This window comes from Eptesicus fuscus, chromosome 7 (assembly GCF_027574615.1).
Source record: "Eptesicus fuscus isolate TK198812 chromosome 7, DD_ASM_mEF_20220401, whole genome shotgun sequence".
Classification (NCBI taxonomy): domain Eukaryota; kingdom Metazoa; phylum Chordata; class Mammalia; order Chiroptera; family Vespertilionidae; genus Eptesicus; species Eptesicus fuscus.
The window spans coordinates 50,755,068-50,773,898 of NC_072479.1; the positions used below are offsets into that span (position 1 = coordinate 50,755,068).

Genomic DNA, 18,831 nt, shown 5'->3' on the forward strand with positions numbered 1-18,831 from the left:
AAAATATTTCAACAAAGTTTCTTAAATTGTTCTTTTTTTCTGCTGAAAATAACATTTAGTAATATCTCAATGTTATTTGAACTGGATTGTCAGCCCACTGTAGGGAAAGTGTCTCCTGGAAAAGTTTCACAGGGCTGAGCATTCTTGCAATCTGCCCTTGATCCCTACCTCCTTCCCTCCCTGTCTGGAGAGAGAGAGACAAAGACACTTTTAACGGTAGAAAGCTGCATGGGCATGATTTGGTCCCTATTTCTGTGCCTTACCTGCCTCTCACTTTTATTCCCCAAAAAACTGGCAATGATGATTTCCACTTATAATTCCTTTTTCACTTCTTGAGATACTGAAGGCTTCCTCTTCTTTAACAGAGATTTGAAGAAGTAGCACACTTACAAACCTTCTCATGAAGTTAAGTCAAATGAGGAAGGTCATCCCATACCCTGTACTAGTCCCCCTTCATCCTATCCTATATAATAAAAGCCTAATATGCAAACTCCCTCAACCGGGAGTTTGACTGGGATCAAATTTCATGCACTGGGCCTCTAGTAATTTACATAATTTGCTAGTATATTGTAGCTACACAACAATCTAACCCTTTGTGTTTGTATTGATCAGTATAACCTAAGTTGTTTTGTGTAGTACACCGCAGAAGCATAATACAAAACGTTTCTTACTCATTCAAAGTATAAGTGGACCAAGGACATTCCCCTGTAGCCATGTCATATGAAATTAGGCTGCTGCAGAAGGGAAGAGGAAAAAGGAAGATGTACACCAGCTGGAACTGCTTTGTCCAGGTGTCCAGGGCGGGGGGGGGGGGGGTGCGCCTAAATCCCTCCACTCACTATTCATTGGTCAGAACCGGTCACTTGGCCTCAACCTGTGTATAATACACAGGTATTATACACAGGTATTATACACAGGTGCCCTGGATGAATGGTGAGCATAACAGTTCCTGCCACACTGTACTGTACTTCCTAGGAAAACTTCAGCAATATCTATGTTCCTGGATGAAAAAAAATCTACTGTGGCTTAGGCATAAGAAGTACCCAGCCTGCTTGCCCACGACTGTCCATGTGTACCTGGTTCTCTCTAGTTTTTGTGAAGCTAAGATGAAAGCCTTTGGTATCTCCAACACAGGAATGGAATGAAATTTTTTATCATATCATAGAAGCTAAGATCCAGCCCTATATGACTTATTTTGTCTCCTTTATTCTGCAAAATAAAGCATACAGCAAAATAATATAATACATTTATTTAGACTTTAAAAAGAAAAGAAAAATACACATTGCATATTATGGTCACCAACCTCCTATGCCTAAAACTTTTTGCTTCTTGGCCTCCAGTAAAATAAGCCCACTGGTCTAACGCTCGGTCTCCTGTGTAGAGCAGTGCCTCATGAAACCATCACCCTTGCTTTAGCACAACTGGTGCTCATCACTCACATGAAACAGAAGAGTAAGTTACCAAGAAGACAGGGCCAACGCCCCTCTCCAAAACAGCTGAGTCTTCCAAGTCATAACAAACACATCCTCAGAAAAACAACATGCAGTCCTCACATATAGTGGCAGCCCCAAATCTGTAAGCCATGTTCACATTATCTTTTGATAGAGTAACAAAGCTAAAGATTTCACTAAAAGGTAATCCTGTGTAATCACTGTTTACAAAATAAATCCTCATTTCCATTTAAAACAATGTGGAAAGTTTGAGTTTAATATGTTTTCTACCTCTACTTAGTGCTTTATTAATGGGGTGACCACTCTGCTTGACCTATTGCTGAAATCCGTTAGAAGTCCAGGAGACCATATGGACAAGCAGATGGGTTGTGTGACTTAATGCCATTACTCTAAGAATGAAGTAAGGGATAAACATAATTTGCATTCCTGCCCATCCTTCCCGCATACATATTATTAGCTTCATTTTTAATACGGACATCAGAAGGGAAGATAATACCTTGCTACCAAAGCCCAGATGCCAACTAATTACTACAAGAGACTCCAGCCCTGACATCATAGGCCAGGCCTCTGACCACACTCCATCTTACCCAGTGACCCCACTGTGGTGATTAATAGCTTGAGTGCTAAGCTCTAATGAGTGTGTCAGATCTTAGATGTTCGATAAGCTAATGCAATTAGCATTATGTTGAATAGGATATTTTAGTCACTTGGTAGAGAGACTCATACTTTATAGTAAATTATATGCCTTTTCACCTTATGGTCTTTGAATTTATTTTATAATCATCATTCTAAAAGGCCTCTCTATAAATAGAGACCTTTCAAATATTAAAGAAAAAATAAACACATTCTGCTTCCACTGAATGGAGAATGATTGTTGGGATATTAAGCTCTGTCTGAGTCTCACTGGATGCTACAGGAAGCCTGCATTTCCCAGCAACCCCAGGCCCTGCCTCTAGGTGGGGAGGTATAAGAGTTTTAACCAGTGGAATGTGCGCAGAAATGACATTTTTTCCCTTCCAGATCCGGCCCCTAAAATATCCCATTTATCTTCCATGCTGTCTGCATTCATTCTCTGTCCAGATGGATGGAGCAGATTTAGGAACACTACAAAGCCTTACATGATGGCATAGCCATTGGATGAAACACTGCTTGAGAATGCATTGCTTGAGCAAAATAAACTAGTATTGCCTTAAGGCAGTGGGACTTTGAGATTGTTTGCTTAAAACTAATGAAGTCAATTAAGACTTGACTTAATTAAAAAGTTATACAAAATTACAAAATTTTTTCTTGCTTATGAGTTCATCAACTATCTACTCAACATAAAATTATGAATATAAAGGACCTGAATTCTAAATTCAATAGAAATGTTCATTCACTAAAGGAATCTGTTTCAGTTGTATTTAATGTATTTAACATTAACACATTGTGGAGCTCAGGATAAGATGACTTTGTGTGTTGCTCTAGCAAATCATTATTAAAGAACCCTGACCCCTGGGATAGAGAAAGAAAACCTAAAGCACAGTACTTACTACTTCTACAGTCATCAGAAATAGCAGTCATAAGCCTTAAAGCAACTTCCAAAGGAGAATCTCAGAAAGTGTTTTAGAAGCAGAATTTTTCAATGACATAGCCAAATAGCATTTTAAAGATACCTATTGCTACTGGGGGAAAAATGCACCAATTTAACATAACCAAAAGGGTAAGGGAGACATATACTGAATTATTGTAAAATTGCTAACATACAGAAAAGTGGAAAACACACACACACAAACACACAGAGGATTACTGGGGGATCAAATTTTTACCTTGGTGTACAATAGACAACATACTAAAGAATAATTATTATATCATTAAACAAATGACTTCGGTGGGCAAAGGCCTGAATTAGGTCTGCCATTTTCTTCAGGTAAAGAGGGAGGCATGAGAAAGGCAGAACAACACAGTGATGAAATGTTTGGGGTCTCAATTTCTATCTGCCACTAATGAGCTGTTAGAGTTGGAAAGACTTTTTGTTTTCTCTCTATATCCTCAGCTACAGAATGGAGAGAAATTCATACTTATTTTATAGATTATTAAGAAGATTAAGCCATATGACACACAGCAAACATTTAGAGAGGTCTTAGCTAAAATTTAATACTAATAAATATTGGATATTTTTGCTAATGACATAGTTCAGTCACTATGAGCCACATTATCCTCACTTGGAAAGTAACAAATTGCACTAGATGATTTGTATGAGTACTTTAAGCAGTGTATTTTGAGTTTATACCTGTCTCTTAAAGTAACATATGCCATTGAAAAAAATGAAAACTCAAATCTAAATATTTCAAGAAATGCCTTAAAAAAATCTATAGGACAGTCTGGTCTGCTATTGAAATTGATTTAAAGAAGATAGTTGGCATACAAATGCACCAATTCATTTCTATATATACATACATAATTTTTGACATTCAGAAGTGACATGGTACTTTGATTTATTCATTATCCCTCATGAATACCCTCATTTGAATATGAAATGTAACAAGATAATTGTCAGGCAACCATTTAAATTTTAAAGTGTCATATTTAATGAGTACTACAGAGATAAAGAATTATTTCAATCACGCAAACCTGAATGGATCCAAAAGGTACATAATTACACTCCATTTTCACAGCTTAAGGTGAAGTACTTCCTTGGCTTATCAACTGTCAACAAGGTGAGGTTCTTTCTCATTCAGGAGAAAACATTTCTACTAATTGTAGCAATCGTAAGAGATGATACGAACACTGTAGTATATAGACTTTATTCCAAATTAAATGGACCCTCAGAAGGTCCATGATTTAGTAAATATTAGTTTGTACAAAGAAATCCTCATTCAAACAAATATTCTAGTAAGACCCAGAATGATGTGAATAGTTTATGATATTGAATCACTAAAATTATTAAAAATTCCCTTCCAATTACCAATTTAGTTGATTTTAAGTGGCTCATATGAAAAAAAAATGGCTCTAATATGCCAAGATGCTACATGTACAACATTGTAGGGTGGACAAATTGTTTTCTTAATCCAGAATTATATTTATTCAAAAGAACCTTACCTCCTGCATACATTACAGCCAGCATAATGGATGATATCCATGCTATTTCACTGTAGCTAGTGGTGAAGATTTGCTGAATTTCCTTGAAGAATACTGTGATGGCTTTGGGGAATGCGTATGAAAATCCGATGGAGATAAAAGATGCCGCAACCACTACCCAGCCCCATCCTCCATCAGGAGGTGGATGTAGTGGGGGGCCACCTGCAGGTGGTGGCATTTCTGCTCTTCTCTTTGAAATTCAGGTAACCTGTATTCAAATAATGAAATACAGGTTTAAACCCTATTTTAAATGTTACATTTCACTCTTGATCACATTAAAATAGTATTTTCCAGTTACAGCTACAACTATATAATTTTTCATGAATATTTTTTAATATCCTTATACTCAGAAAGTTTTCAGAAAAGGTACTTGAAAATGAAATGAGGTATGTAACTTTGACTGCTATGTGCTAGGACTTAAAAGCATTTAATTTGTTTATGGAAGCAAACATTACTTGAAGAGAAGTTAACATTTCAGATCTGTACTGAAGTACCAAGCAAAAAAAAAAAATAAAAGCAATCTCAATCTGATTTCTAAGTATAAAGAAAATGGAGCTAGCATCATTTAAAACTGGAAAATTTTTTAATCCAAAATGTTTGAGTTTTTATATAACCATTTATTTAAAAAAATAACTGAGGGTATTTAAAAATATTTCAGCATAGATCTGTTTTCTAAACCTATAAGATTATAAATTGTATCGTTCTAATGACCTAAGTTAATTTTAATGCAATTCCAAGTTGGAATTGCATTAAAATTAACTTAGGTCATGTTGGAATTGCAACCATATAATTTCTAATTTATAGGTTTAGGAAAATTTGTGAATGAAAGATTTTACATATTTTTTGTAGCAATGATATTCTCTTAGTCAAATGGATAGTACTTTATTGTTTGTTGAAAGAAAGATACTGTCTATTTGGATAAGCCGAGGAACATAACTGTTTGCTTTATGGTGTAGAACAACCCACTCTCCTGTGGAAACAATGATCACACATCATTTCATACAACTGATATTACATTACAAACAACTTTGTTCCCTAACACCAATGTTTGTTTGGACTATGCAACTTTAATACTGAATCACTGATTAGTTCCAATAGTTTTTCGCAAAATCTTTGGGTTACTATAGAATAAGGTCATGTCATCTGTAAACAGAGACAATTTTACTTCTTCTACTTCGATTTGGATGCCTTTGATATTTTTTTCTTGTGTAATTGGTCTGATTAGGACTTCCAGTATTTGATCACCATTTATTTGCCCTGTTCTACTAATTGATACACACCGATGACATGAAAAGATTTGAATGTCTTCGGTATATTTACAGTCTGCTTTTGTAATAATTTTTGCTTTCTTGGCAATAACCAAAATTATCTATATATTTAATTTGAATTTTGGCTTATAGCACAGGAGCACTGGAAATAATGTATTTTTAAAAGTATAACCTTTAAGAATGAAAGAGAAAAATACATTGTACATGTGTGTTAAATGAGTTGGAAACAGCAATCGGCCTTTGAAAGTTGTCTGAAGAATCTGAATTTACATATTAGTAAAGTTTGTTAGTATATTTTAAAGTAGTTAAATTTCTTACTGCTTGAAAATATCTTTTTTTAAAACATAGAGGGATACTAAGGAAAATACCAAAGGGCATTTATGTGGGCATCTACTTTGTTTTATTACCAGAGTGTAAAAATAATTATGAAATTTAAAGTCCTTATTCTACAATTATCTTACTTGTATAAAGGGGGAAAAAAACTTTCATTATTAATTCATGAGTTTAAACTCTTGTAGCTTTTATTACATCTGCTATAGTAAACACTTAAAAATACAACTGGATGATTTATTTTTCAGTCATTTCAAAAGTCATAATAACATTTCTAACTAATTTTAATTCTATATTTTTAGATAATCATATGAAGTGAATAATACTGAAATTTACTAATATTAAATTATGTTATAAATATTAATATTAAAATTTACTAATGAGCTAGGTTGAGATTTCCATTTTACAGATAGAAATCTATGCTCACAGAAAAAGTGAACTCATTGCCTGAACCCGGAGGTCACAGTTCGATTCCTGGTCAGAGCACATGTCTGCGTTGCCAGCTAGATTTCCAGTGAGGGGTGGGCAGAAGGCAGCCAATCGATAATTCTCTCTCATCACTGATGTTTCTATCTCTATTTCCCTCTCTCTTCCTCTCTGAAATCAATAAAAATATATTTAAAAAATGAAAAAGTGAAAGCATTATATGATTGAGCTGTTTTTTCTCTTTGCATAATTTAGCAGTTTATCTTAGTATATGATCTTTTATTTTCTATTTCCAGCATATTTCCTTATTTTAATTGTAATCGCATGCTACAAATTACAAGTCACTATTTATATACCTCTTAACACTTCCTTATCTTCTACCTGTTTTGTTTCTTTCATATAAATTGAAATCTGATGACACCTTAACTAAATCATTGCGATGTAAACCCAAGACCAATTAACCCTTGAAAAATTATACTTTCAAGTTTGTCACCTGTTCATTATTAACAACTCTTGAGATGACTAATAGTCAAGGTCCAAATCATACACACTCATTGGATTCATTTATTTTCCCATGCACAATTCTATATCTTATACAATTTATGGCTTTTATTTGTGGGCATAATCAAGAAAACAGAGTATAACTTTACCTGTTGACAGATTCACACTTGAACAGACTTCTTTGGTTTATACGTGGACTTGGTAAGTCCAGTCACTATTCCTTGAAGTGTGATATATGAAGGCAATACAGAGGAAGAGAGGTAGAGCAGACTCCAGATTATCTAAAGAAATAGAAAACAAGGGTTACATGTATAATTGAGTTCTACAAGCCTCATTGGAGCCACTAGCTATAACTCATTCCAGTACATTGTGACCAAGGTTTAATAATGAGAAAAATTGAATATACAGGATTGGGCAACAGTAGATTTACAGTTGTGAGTATGCAAAACACAAAGTTTATTCATATATTATTATTTATTAATTTTTTATTATTTTCCATATGAACAACTATAAACCATTTTTGCCTCACCTTGCATACACACACACACACACACACACACACACACACATATCTAGATTTATATTTCTTTGCCAATCCATTAAAAGGACAACTAAAGTATGAACAAAATGATTAAATAGGTACATGAGCAAAAATATAAAATGAAGAATTAGTTTTTAAAACAATAAGCAACAATAGATTACATATCCACTAATATGAGAAGGGAATATATTGGCATTCATTTAGTATAATTCAGTTAAAGAAAATCCCCAAAGACAATGAAAGTAAGTAGAAAGTTTAAAAGTATTAGAAATACTATCAATAATACACATGTCTTACAATGGGACAGACAGGGTCATGAGAAAGAAAAGAATTTTAGGAATCCTCTGATTTAGAATTCATACCTCCTAATCAAGTCTGGACAGCTGATGAACCTGCTAACCCTCCCTAATACATCAAATATCTTTATTTCATCTTAAATCTGATGATGACTGTATAGCAGCTGGTACTTAAGAGTTTATTTGGTTTGGTCCAAACATTCCCTTGCTTAGATTAACACTAAGAAAAAGTCAACTCTTCCTATTACATAACCAGTCGCCTTCCTTGCATCCAGGGTCACCTGACCTGAAGTGGTGAGTGAAAGCTGACCAGCCGCCAGGTCAGATGAGGTTGGTCTGCGTTCTAGTAGCCAAGTCAATGAGAAACTAACTGAGGGGAAGCGTCTACAATGAAGACTGCAAATTAGAAAATCATGGATAAAATCTGAGAGATAAAGCCAAAATTAAAGTTTTAACTTGTGCTGAGAATGATGAGCTCGCCTAAATGGGTCTCCTAAGTCTGGGTCACAGCAGTGGGTACAGGCTCACATCCTTGGGAGCCTTGGTGACTTTTTTAAGCCAGATAACTCAAGCACAGCAGCTCCATCAGAAATTTTGACAAGTCCATATTCTAAATTCTATAAAATTTTCACAGCACCTTAACCTAACTAGTGTAGACCAATCCATATCTAGAGCTTTTCCCCCCTGGTAGAAATGGAAATAATGAAAGATTTTACATTCCTTTCTCTACATCAATTAATATAGTATATTTTTATACACATTTATGCAGATATTGTTATACAATGCATATCTTGGCCTTTAGTTTTAAAAATAAAAGATAGTATTTTAGAATTTGTGTGTTTGACTAAAGAAAGACAACACAAAAAACAATAGAAGACCAACATATGTCTCTCTCTCTCTCTCTCTTTTCTTTTTCTTTCTTCCCACTGACCTCCCCCCCGGCCTCCCCTAATTCAAGTCCTTCTAGGTAGTAAAGGGAGGGGCAGAAGTTTCTTCTGAGCTGTGACTAGGTTTGCCTTTAGCTCAAAGTAATCTGCACATCGCAGAGGCACATATTGGGGTGGCTCATTCTGAACTCCCACAAAGTGCTTTTCAAAAACTTATGTGGGAGGATATGCTAACCCCCAAGAACTTTGCCTTATCTTCTAGAAATCAATCTGGGCTGATTACTTTATGAAGAAGATCTAGGATAAAGAAGTAATGAAACTCGCCCTGGCTGGTGTGGCTATGTTGGTTGGAGCATCATCCCATACATTGAAAGGTTGCAGGTTGATTCCTGGTCAGGGCACATTTTGAAGGCAACTGGTTGATGTTTCTCTATCACATTGATGTTCCTCTCTCTCCCTTTCCCTTCCTTTCTCTCTAAAATTAATAAAAACACATCCTTGGGTGAGAATTAAGAAAAAAAAAGTAATGAAAATATCAGCAATGGTCAATAGTTAGGCTCTAGTATTACATTCAAGGGTCTTTCTCATTCAGTTGTACAGAATATCAGAATGTTTCTTTACATGTTTTATGAATAATTATTTCTTCAACTTACCAAATCTAATTTGGGATACATCAATTTAATAGTATATGCCAGGGGTGTGGAACCTTTTTCCTGCCAAGAGCCATTTGGATATTTATAACATCAGTTGTGGGCCATACAAAATTATCAACTTAAAAATTAGCCTGCTGTACTTGGTCAAACATTTAATTAACTCCCCCCTAATGCCTTGGCAGGGCCAGACCAAATGATTTTGCAGGCCTTATAGAGCATGCACATGTGCCAGACATTCCCCACCCCGGGTCTCTGGCATCCAGAAGTTTATGTTTCAAAATACAGTCCAGAAATAATGTACTTAGCAAACTAGTCCCAAATTAAATCAATAGTGGTTAGGAGACTATTGGTTTCACAATAAATTTTTAAGATAGTTTAGAGATAAAGCACAAGTTATTCTTTACATCTTACCTCTAAAATGGCCTGTTTTCACCTAAAGGAATTAATATGCTCCTTTGCTCTCTGTTTCCTCTTTATTATATAAAAGGATATAGGAATGCCAAATTAATGTACAATGTTTAAGTTTAGGTGACAACTCACCCAATTTTATAACAGGAATTAAGCTGAACCAAATATTTTCTTTTCCAACACATAACTGAATTAAAATTGGAATCTAGTCCTGGAAGGTTGTTTGTTTGTTTTTAAGTGGACCATCTTTTAAATCCTACTGACTGATTCACTTTGACAACTAGACAAGAGAGGTATCAATAGTGCCTGGCCCACAAAATGTCAGTAACACAAAACCTATTTTTAGATGTAAATTATAGCTGTAGTTAATGGACTCTGAAAATGTTAATTGTAATAAGGGTCAAACTAACTAAAGTTGTTTTTATAATGGGCAAATTAGGGAAAATAATATGAACCAGCTCAGAATTATTTATGAAAAATTAGACATTGATATCTCATACTAAACAGTTCCCCTAACACTGTACTTTAAGAATTTTGAAAAGACAATTATAGTGGGCTGAGTAGTGACTGCCAAAAGGATGTGAATGTCCTGTCCTAACCCCCAGATCTGTAATATGCTTTACATGGTCCTATACACTGAATATTTGTGTTCCCCAAAAATTCTCATGTTAATATCGAATCTCCAATATGATGGTATTAGGAGATGAGATATTTGGAAGGCAATTAGGTCATTAGAGTGAAGACTTCGTGAATGGAATTAGTACCCTCATAAATGAGGTCCCAGAGAGCTCCCTGAAATACCTACAAATGTGAGAGTGGCTTTGGAACTGGGTAACAGGGATTTTGAGGTACATACTAGAAAAAGGTTATTGCCTGTAAATGGACTGTTGAGAGCAATTCTGATGAGAGCCCAGAAAGAAAAGCAGAGAGCTATAGAGAGAGTCTAGATCTTCTTAAAAGAATACATATCATCTTAAATAGAAAATGGTAGAAATACAGAACATAAAAACCATTCTAATGAAGTCTCAGATGGAAATGAGGAAAATGTTATTGGACAATGGGGGATAGACAGTCCTTGTTATAAAGTGGAAAAGAACTTGGCTGAATTATGATCATCTTCTAACTTCTATTGTAGAAGTTGTGATGAAATTGGACATTTAGCTGAAGATATTTCTAAGCAAAATGTGGAGGGAGTGGCCTTGATTCCTCCTGGCTCCTTAGAGAAAGAAGTCAGAAGAGAGCAAGCACAGGGATGGTCGGTTGCAGGGGCGGAGTACTGCCCAAATCAAAGAAACTTGTTTCTTCAAGCTCTTCTGGCAGCGATTCTGACAGTGAAGTTGACAAAAAGTTAAAGAGGAAAAAGCAAGTTTCTTCAGGAAAACGTATAAAGAAGCAAAAGACTGGTAATGTCAGAGGAATGGCAGCATAAGGGCTCAACTTTTCTTTTCTCCTGGACATTTCAACAAGTTAACCATCTATAATTCAACAAAGAAACCTGTTCAACACAGATGCATACCTGAGAGACCCGCACACCGAAACACGTAAAGGTGGGCATCCGGAATTAAATGGGAAAATGAGCAGAAAGGAAAGCTCAGGGCTTGGCCTGCAGGGAGAAGGAAGAAAGCTGGCAGTAGCAGGCACTTCCCTTGGCAGAGTGGAGGAGCAGAGAGCTGTGGGGCCAGAGGGAGCGGGGAGTCCAGCAGGGTGAGCATGGAGCGGTGAGAGAGCGAACATCCCTGTTTCAGCATTACACACTGTGGCCAAAACATGGAAACAACCAAAGTGTCCCGCAATAGAGGACTGGGTAAAGAAGATGTGGCACATATACACAATGGAATACTACCCAGCCATAAAAAAGGATGAAATAGTGCCATTTGCCACAACATGGATGGACCTTGAGAACATTATACTAAGTGAAATAAGTCAGTCAGAAAAAGCTAAAATTGAAAAGCTATGATTTCACTCATATGTGGGATATAAAACTAAAACTCATGAACACAAACAGCATTGTGGTGGTTGCCAGAAGGGGGTGGGGGAGAAGGCGGTCCTAATATAAGGTGACAGGAGAATATTTGACTTTGGGTGGTGGGTACATGGTGCAATATGCAGATCTTGTAACATTGGAACCCACATCTGAAACCTATATGTTCATGTTGACCAATATCACCCCAATTAATTTAATAAAAAAGTAAAATAAAATAAGAAGCAAAAGACTACTGAAGCTTCAAGAGCCTGTCATCTTCTAAGCAATAGAGAATGTTTCAGATTGGGAAAATGAGGTCTGTCAGCATTTGGGATTTGAAAGGAAAAGTCCTAATTGATGTTAGAGAATGTTGGATGGATCCAGAAAGTGACATGAAACCAGAAGAAAAGGTATTTCCTTAAATCCCAAGCAATGGAGCCAGCTGAAGGAACAGATTTCTGACATTGATGATGTAGTAAGAAAACTGTAAAGTCAGAGCCATATAAAACCTGTACTGTTCTAGTTGTTTTGATCTGTCTTTTTACATTGGCTTTTCTTTTTTAATCTTTATTGTTGAAGGTATTACATATGCCTCCCCACCTCCCGCCAAATTTACCCCCTTCCAGCTTACTCCTACCCCCCAAGCCAAGGCTTTTGTTTTTTAAATGTTGTTTTCCAAGTTATTGTATATTTGGATTGCAGAACAATTTGTAAGAATACATTTTTTTAATGTGCATTATTCAAAATGTTCAGAAGAGAGAAATAAATGAAGGCAGAACTGTTAATCAAAAAGGAAGCAGCACTTAAATATTTGGAAAGTTCTCAGACCATCCATACTGAAAAGAATGAGAAAGTGTGGTAAAAAAGAAAAACACTAAAGGAATGGACAAAACACCATTCCACAAGATTAGTCATACATCTCTACAGAAGCCGGAACTATTATATGACAGTGGAAAAATAACTCCCAAGACAATTCAGAGATCCTTAAAGCTGTTCATCCCTCACAGGCGCAGAGTACCAGGGCCCCAGGGGCAGAGTGGTTTCAAAGGAGGGTCTGTCTGAGCATGTGGGACTTTGGCATGTGGTGCCTCACTCATTGGCTCTGCTCTCTGCACTCCAGCACTGAGCCCCCTGGCTGCCCCAGGTGCAGTTCCAGTGGTCCCGAGTATGGGGTCATTGTGGTCACTCCTCTGGAGGATAAACTTCCATGGTTTACAAACTCTTTCACCATCTCTGCCTGCGTGCAGAATGCAAGAGCCATGGGGGCATGGCTGTCTCCACCTAGATTTCAAAAGATGCCTGGCAGAGCTGCAGGCTTGGGAACCCACCCAGGAAGAGCCATAGATACCAAGGGTAGAGCCCAGGCAGACAGCCCCAACTAGGCTATGCCTAGGGGAGCCCTGGAGAACCAGTGGACTCCAACCCATGAGAGTCGTGGAGGTGAGACTACAGCCCCAGTGAGTCCAGAAGGCAGAACATCCAGTCAAAGAAGATTATACTTGACCTTATGACAACGTTGTTTGCTCTTAAAGTTTAATGTTGGGTTTGGGGTTTACTTAGGACCTGTTACCCCCTTCTTCTTTCCTATTTCTCCCTTTGGCATGAGAGTAGATATCCTATGCCTGCCTCACCATTATACTTTGAAATATTTACAAGTTCACAGCTGGAGAGGAATTTGCCTCAGGATGAATTATACCTAAAGTCTTATCCATATTGGATTTCCATGACATTTAGATGAGATTTTGGACTTTCGAATTGTAAGCTGATCCTGGAATAAGACTGTTGGGGCTATTAGGATGAAATAAATGTATTTTGCATGAGAGAGAACTTGAACTGTAGAAGACAAGGTGTGGAATGCTATAGACTAAATGATTGTGCATACCCTCACCCCCAGTTCATATGTTGAATCTAATCTTCACTGTGAGGGGGAATTTGGAAGGTGGCTAGGTGAAGAGGGTGGATCCCTCATGAATAGGCTGAGATAGGACTAGTGCCCTTATAAAAGAAGGCCATCAGGAGAGCTCCCTTACCCCTTCTGCCTTGTGAGAAGACACAAGAAGATGGCCATGTATGAACCACGAAACTGGTTCTCACCAGGCACCGAATCTACTATCACCTATTTAACCTCGGATTTTCCAGCTTTCAGAAAGCCACCCAGTCAACAGTATTTTGTTATAGCAACTCCAACAGACTACGACTAACGGCAAAAAGGTCTGATTAGGTTAAAGAATTGAAGAGCGGAGCTTATCCTGGATTATCCAAGTGGTCTCTAAAAGCAATCACATGTATTTTTATAAGAAAGTGGCAGATGTGGCTCGGCGGTTGAGCGTAGGCTTATGAACCAGGAGGTAACTGTTTGATTTCCAGTCAGGACACATGGGGGCAGCCATCTTGTGTGTTGGAGTGATGGTCAATTTGCATATTACTCTTTTATTAGATAGGATAGAGGCCTGGTGCACGGGTGGGGGCCAGCTGGTTTGCCCTGAAGGGTGTGCCAGATCAGGGTGGGGATTTCCTTGGGGTATGGGGCAGCCTTGGTGAGGGGCCTGTGGTGGTTTGCAGGCCTGCCATGCCCCCCAGTGACCCAAGCGGAGGCCCTGGTATATGGGAGTTATTTATCTTCTATAATTGAAACTTTGCAGCCTGGAGTGGAGGCCAAGGCAGGCCAGGGCTGCGGAAGCTTGGCTTTCTCCATCGCTGGGGGCAACTCAAGCCTCCTGCTCTCTCCAGCTCCGTGGCTGCCGCCATTTTTGTTCGGATTTATTTATCTTCTATAATTGAAACTTTGTAGCCTTGAGTGGAGGCCTGGGCCGGCCAGGGTGTGCGGAAAGCTTGGCTTCCTCCATTGCCGGGGAAACCCAAGCCTCCTGTTTGCTCTGTGGCTGCAGCCATCTTGTTTGGGTTAATTTGCATACTCACTCCTGATTGGCTGGTGGGTGTGGCTTGTGTGAGTAGCGGAGTGGTGGTTAATTTGCATATTGCTCTTTTATTAGATAGTATAGCTTAGCTCAAAGTCAGTGGGTATGGAAGCATGAGAAGCATGGGTAGGAGACAAATGATTATGAACAAAAAATAAAAACACCAATTTAATTTCATTTATTGTGTATAGTAGAAGACACAACTAATAACTTGATTAAGTTCCTAAGAGTTCCACAGTCCTTTCCTTCAAAGTTTTAGAATCCTGACAAATACCATTTCTCTAAATTCACTGGGTGGTTCATTTTAATGGGTTTCAGCTTTAATACCCTCTTTATAGGCTTAAGTCAGACACTAGTAAATTCTTTCAGTTTGCAAAATAGTGGGAGTGTTGATGAAGAAATGATCAATGGCGTGGTCCCAAAAGGTCTAATACACTTAACTTTCCTATAATAAAATCTATTGAGAGAGACATGTCTCACATAGAACTGAGTTACTGTTTGCACTAACTAGAACCAAATACTTTAAAAAATATTGTTCAAAGGGTCACACTATAAAATGTGCTACCAGCCTGAATATAAAGGAATAGTGACTGTTGGAAATGTAAAATGACCAAGTGATTAGAATGACTCCAGTGTCCTGTAACTTGCTTTATGTGATGTACAGAGATACTACACTGAATAATTTAAATACATATATCACAATAAATGTCACAGTATTATAATAAAGTGTTGTAACCCTTTGAGCAAGTGACTTTCACACTGGTTCTTAGTTTCCTTTTTTGTAAAAAAAAAAAAAAAAAAAATAGAATAGGATTAAGTGTTCCCTGAGGTTCCTTTTCAGCTCATATTTGATTCTCTGACACCAAAATAGTCCTATTTATAAACTTAGCATGTGAAAAACATATTTCTCCCTTTCTCTGGGAAAATGCTACTGCCATTCAAAAATAACTAATGGACAGATAGACAGTATCTGAGCAAGTTTTCCAAGGTTCTAAAAACTATGGGAAAAGTTCTTTTGAAAGTAACAAGTGAGGAAATTCTAATATGTAAACAGACAGGGCCATGTGCTTAATTAAATACTAGAGGCTACTAAAGGTCAAGTATTAGTTCCTTAAATGTGCATAGAATTGTATTCAATTTCTAAATAACAATTTAGTTTCCACAAAAGCTCTTGTATGACATCCTCAGATGATGGTATACATCTGAATAGCTTTTCATTTCTCATGATTAAAATATTGAAGTATATTGTCTTTTGCTTTAAAAGAATATGTTCCCAGGATTTGCCAATGATTCTTCTGATAAGGGGTTAATCTCCAAAATATATTAAAAAAAATTTATACAAATAAACACCAGGAAGACAAATAACCCAATTAAAAATGGGCAAAGGACCTGTCTAGGCACTTCTATGAAGAGGTACTACAGATGCCAATAGACATATGAAAAAAATGCTCAGCATCATTAACTATCAGAGAGATGCAAATTGAAACCACCTCACACCTGTCATAATAGCTACCAACAATAAATCAACAAACAACAAGTGCTGGCAAGGATGTGGAAAAATTGGATCCTACACCCACTGTTGGTGGGAATGCTGACTGGTGCAGCCACTGTGGAAAACAGTATGGAGTTTCCACAAAAAATTAAAACTGAAACTGCTTTTGATCCAGTGATTCCACTACTGGGAATATATCATAAGAATCTCAAAACACCAATTTGAAAGAATATATGCACCCCTATGTTCACTGAAGGGTGTTTACAATAGCCAAGATCTAGAAACAGCCCAAGTGCTTATCAGTAGATGAGTGGATAAAAATGCTGTGTTACATTTACACAATGGAATACTACTCAGGCATTAAAAAAAAAAAAAGAAAGAAGAAAAAGAATAAGGAGGAGGAATTTTGACCTTTTGAGATAGCATGGATGGACCTAGAGATTATTATGCTAAGTGAAATAAATCAGTCAAAGACAAATACCATATAATTTCACTTATATGTGGAATCTAATGATTTCACTTATATGTGGAATCTAATGAGCAAAATAAACTGAATAACAAATTAGAAATAGAGGCATGGATACATAGAATAGACTGACAGCTATCAGAGGGAAGGGGTGTTGGGGGACAAATTAGAAATAGAGGCATGGATACATAGAATAGACTGACAGCTGTCAGAGGGAAGGGGTGTTGGGGGGACTAGAAAGTGAAAGGATTAACTTAAAAAAATTATATATATATACACTAGAGGCCAGGTGCACAAAATTTGTGCATGGGGGGGGTGTCCCTCAGCACAGCCTGCACCCTCTCCAATCTGGGACCTGGCTCCCAACTACTCGCCTGCCTGCCTGACTGCCTGATTGCCCCTAACTGCTTCTGCCTGCCAGCCTGATCACCCCCTAAGCACTCCCCTGCCAGCCTAATAGACGCCTAACTGCTCCCCTGCAGGGCTGGTCTCCCCCAACTGCCCTCCCCTGCAGGCCTGATCACCCCCAACTGCCCTCTCTTTCAGGCCTGGTCCCTCCCAACTGCCTGATCACCCACAATAGCTGTCCCCTGCCTGCTATCTTGTGGTGGCCATCTTGTGTCCACATGGGGGCAGCCATCTTTGACCACATGGGGGTGGCCATCTTTGACCACATGGGGGTGGCCATCTTGTGTGTTGGAGTGATGGTCAATTTGCATATTACCTCTTTATTATATAGGAAGGATGACACATAGACACAAACAACAGTGTGTTGATAGTTAGAGGAAAAGAGGAGGGTAGGTGGAGGTAGGCAAAGGGAGGTAAATGGGAACAGAAAGAGACTTTGCTTGGGGTCATGGGTGCATGATGCAGTGTGCAGATGATGTTGTGTTGAGTTGTACACTTGAAACCTATATGATTTTGCAAACCAATGTCACCCCAATAAATTCAATAAATTCAATAAAAAATAAATAAAATATATTCCCATAAAAGTGGGACAATTAGTTTGATTTTGCAAGTAAATCACATGAAGATATTTTTCAAAGAATGCAAACAACTCTTCACATATTAATACTTAAAATGTTTTAAAGAAGTATGTAATAGTACAATTCATACACAATACATCTTTGTTTCCCATTTATTCCATTTATATATTCTTAAATTTAAAAATATTATACTATAAACTACCAAATAGGAATCATGTCAATCATATATTGCTCAATAGAATTTAAATAAGATGATTAATAATGATAAACATTATTTACAAACATTCCAAAAGATATTCCTCTTGTCAAATTTACAAATTTTAAGACACTGACATCAGTGGGGACTGTTAACTGCTGTCATTTCTTATAAACGATCAATGAAACCTAGCTGAAATAGGAGGTAGAGCTGAAAGTGATCACTTTCCTGACAGCTTATGACATTCTGAAGATTCACTATGAAGATCCTCTCTAAGGAAGCCTCACTGTGAAGTTCCACAGAATTCACAATTTCCAGCCCTGTATTTAGAATTTGATGTTATTGTTCTGTAATATTCACTAAACACTGGTCATGAAGTTATTGCTGACTGAAAAAAAAAAAAAAAAATGAACCCGAACTTAAATACAACCTAGATTGGAGCTACATGAGCTGTTGAAAATAAATCAATTAGCTGGATCCTGCTTATCACTTTCGGAAGGTCACCAGAAAGAAGCATCATCACACAGAGAGAAGAAACTCTTATTGTTCCCTTTCCCCTTTTCTCACTACACAGGTCAAGCCTGTGGCTCCCACAAAAATACATGAATAAATAAACAAATACAGTCCTCTGGGAACTGATGACATACGTGTACCAAAGCAAATTAGAAGTAACAAAACTACTAGAAACCTTTCCCCATTGCACATTGCATTCATTTTTCTCCCCCTTAGCTTTCTCCTAAAGGCTGCTCTCTTCCAGGTTTGGCTGCCAACTGGGCAGAAGACATCCAATAATTCCAAGCACCATCTTTAAATTAAGCATTTCATTAGTTTAACTTTGTTTCCACCTTGCCTTTTTCTCATACACCCTGGCATCTACCAAGCATTCCAGACCAGAGATTCTCCTGCCTGACTGGGTACCATTCAGCTCCACG

At 37.4% G+C, this 18,831-nt stretch overlaps 1 protein-coding gene and 1 pseudogene across 2 annotated transcripts in view; one reads left to right on the forward strand and one right to left on the reverse strand.

The window, feature by feature from the left end:
* Positions 1-18,831, reverse strand: part of SLC16A7 (solute carrier family 16 member 7) — a 151,216-nt gene that overhangs the window by 53,855 nt on the left and 78,530 nt on the right. For both annotated transcript variants that reach the window (XM_054718919.1, XM_054718918.1), the window contains 2 exons: positions 7,243-7,374; positions 4,530-4,776 (listed from right to left, as the gene is read on the reverse strand). In XM_054718919.1, coding sequence (XP_054574894.1) covers positions 4,530-4,746 — 217 coding nt within the window. In that variant the 5' untranslated portion in view covers positions 4,747-4,776; positions 7,243-7,374. The remainder of the gene's footprint in view (positions 1-4,529; positions 4,777-7,242; positions 7,375-18,831) is intronic.
* Positions 11,131-12,331, forward strand: LOC129149706 (activated RNA polymerase II transcriptional coactivator p15-like; annotated as a pseudogene).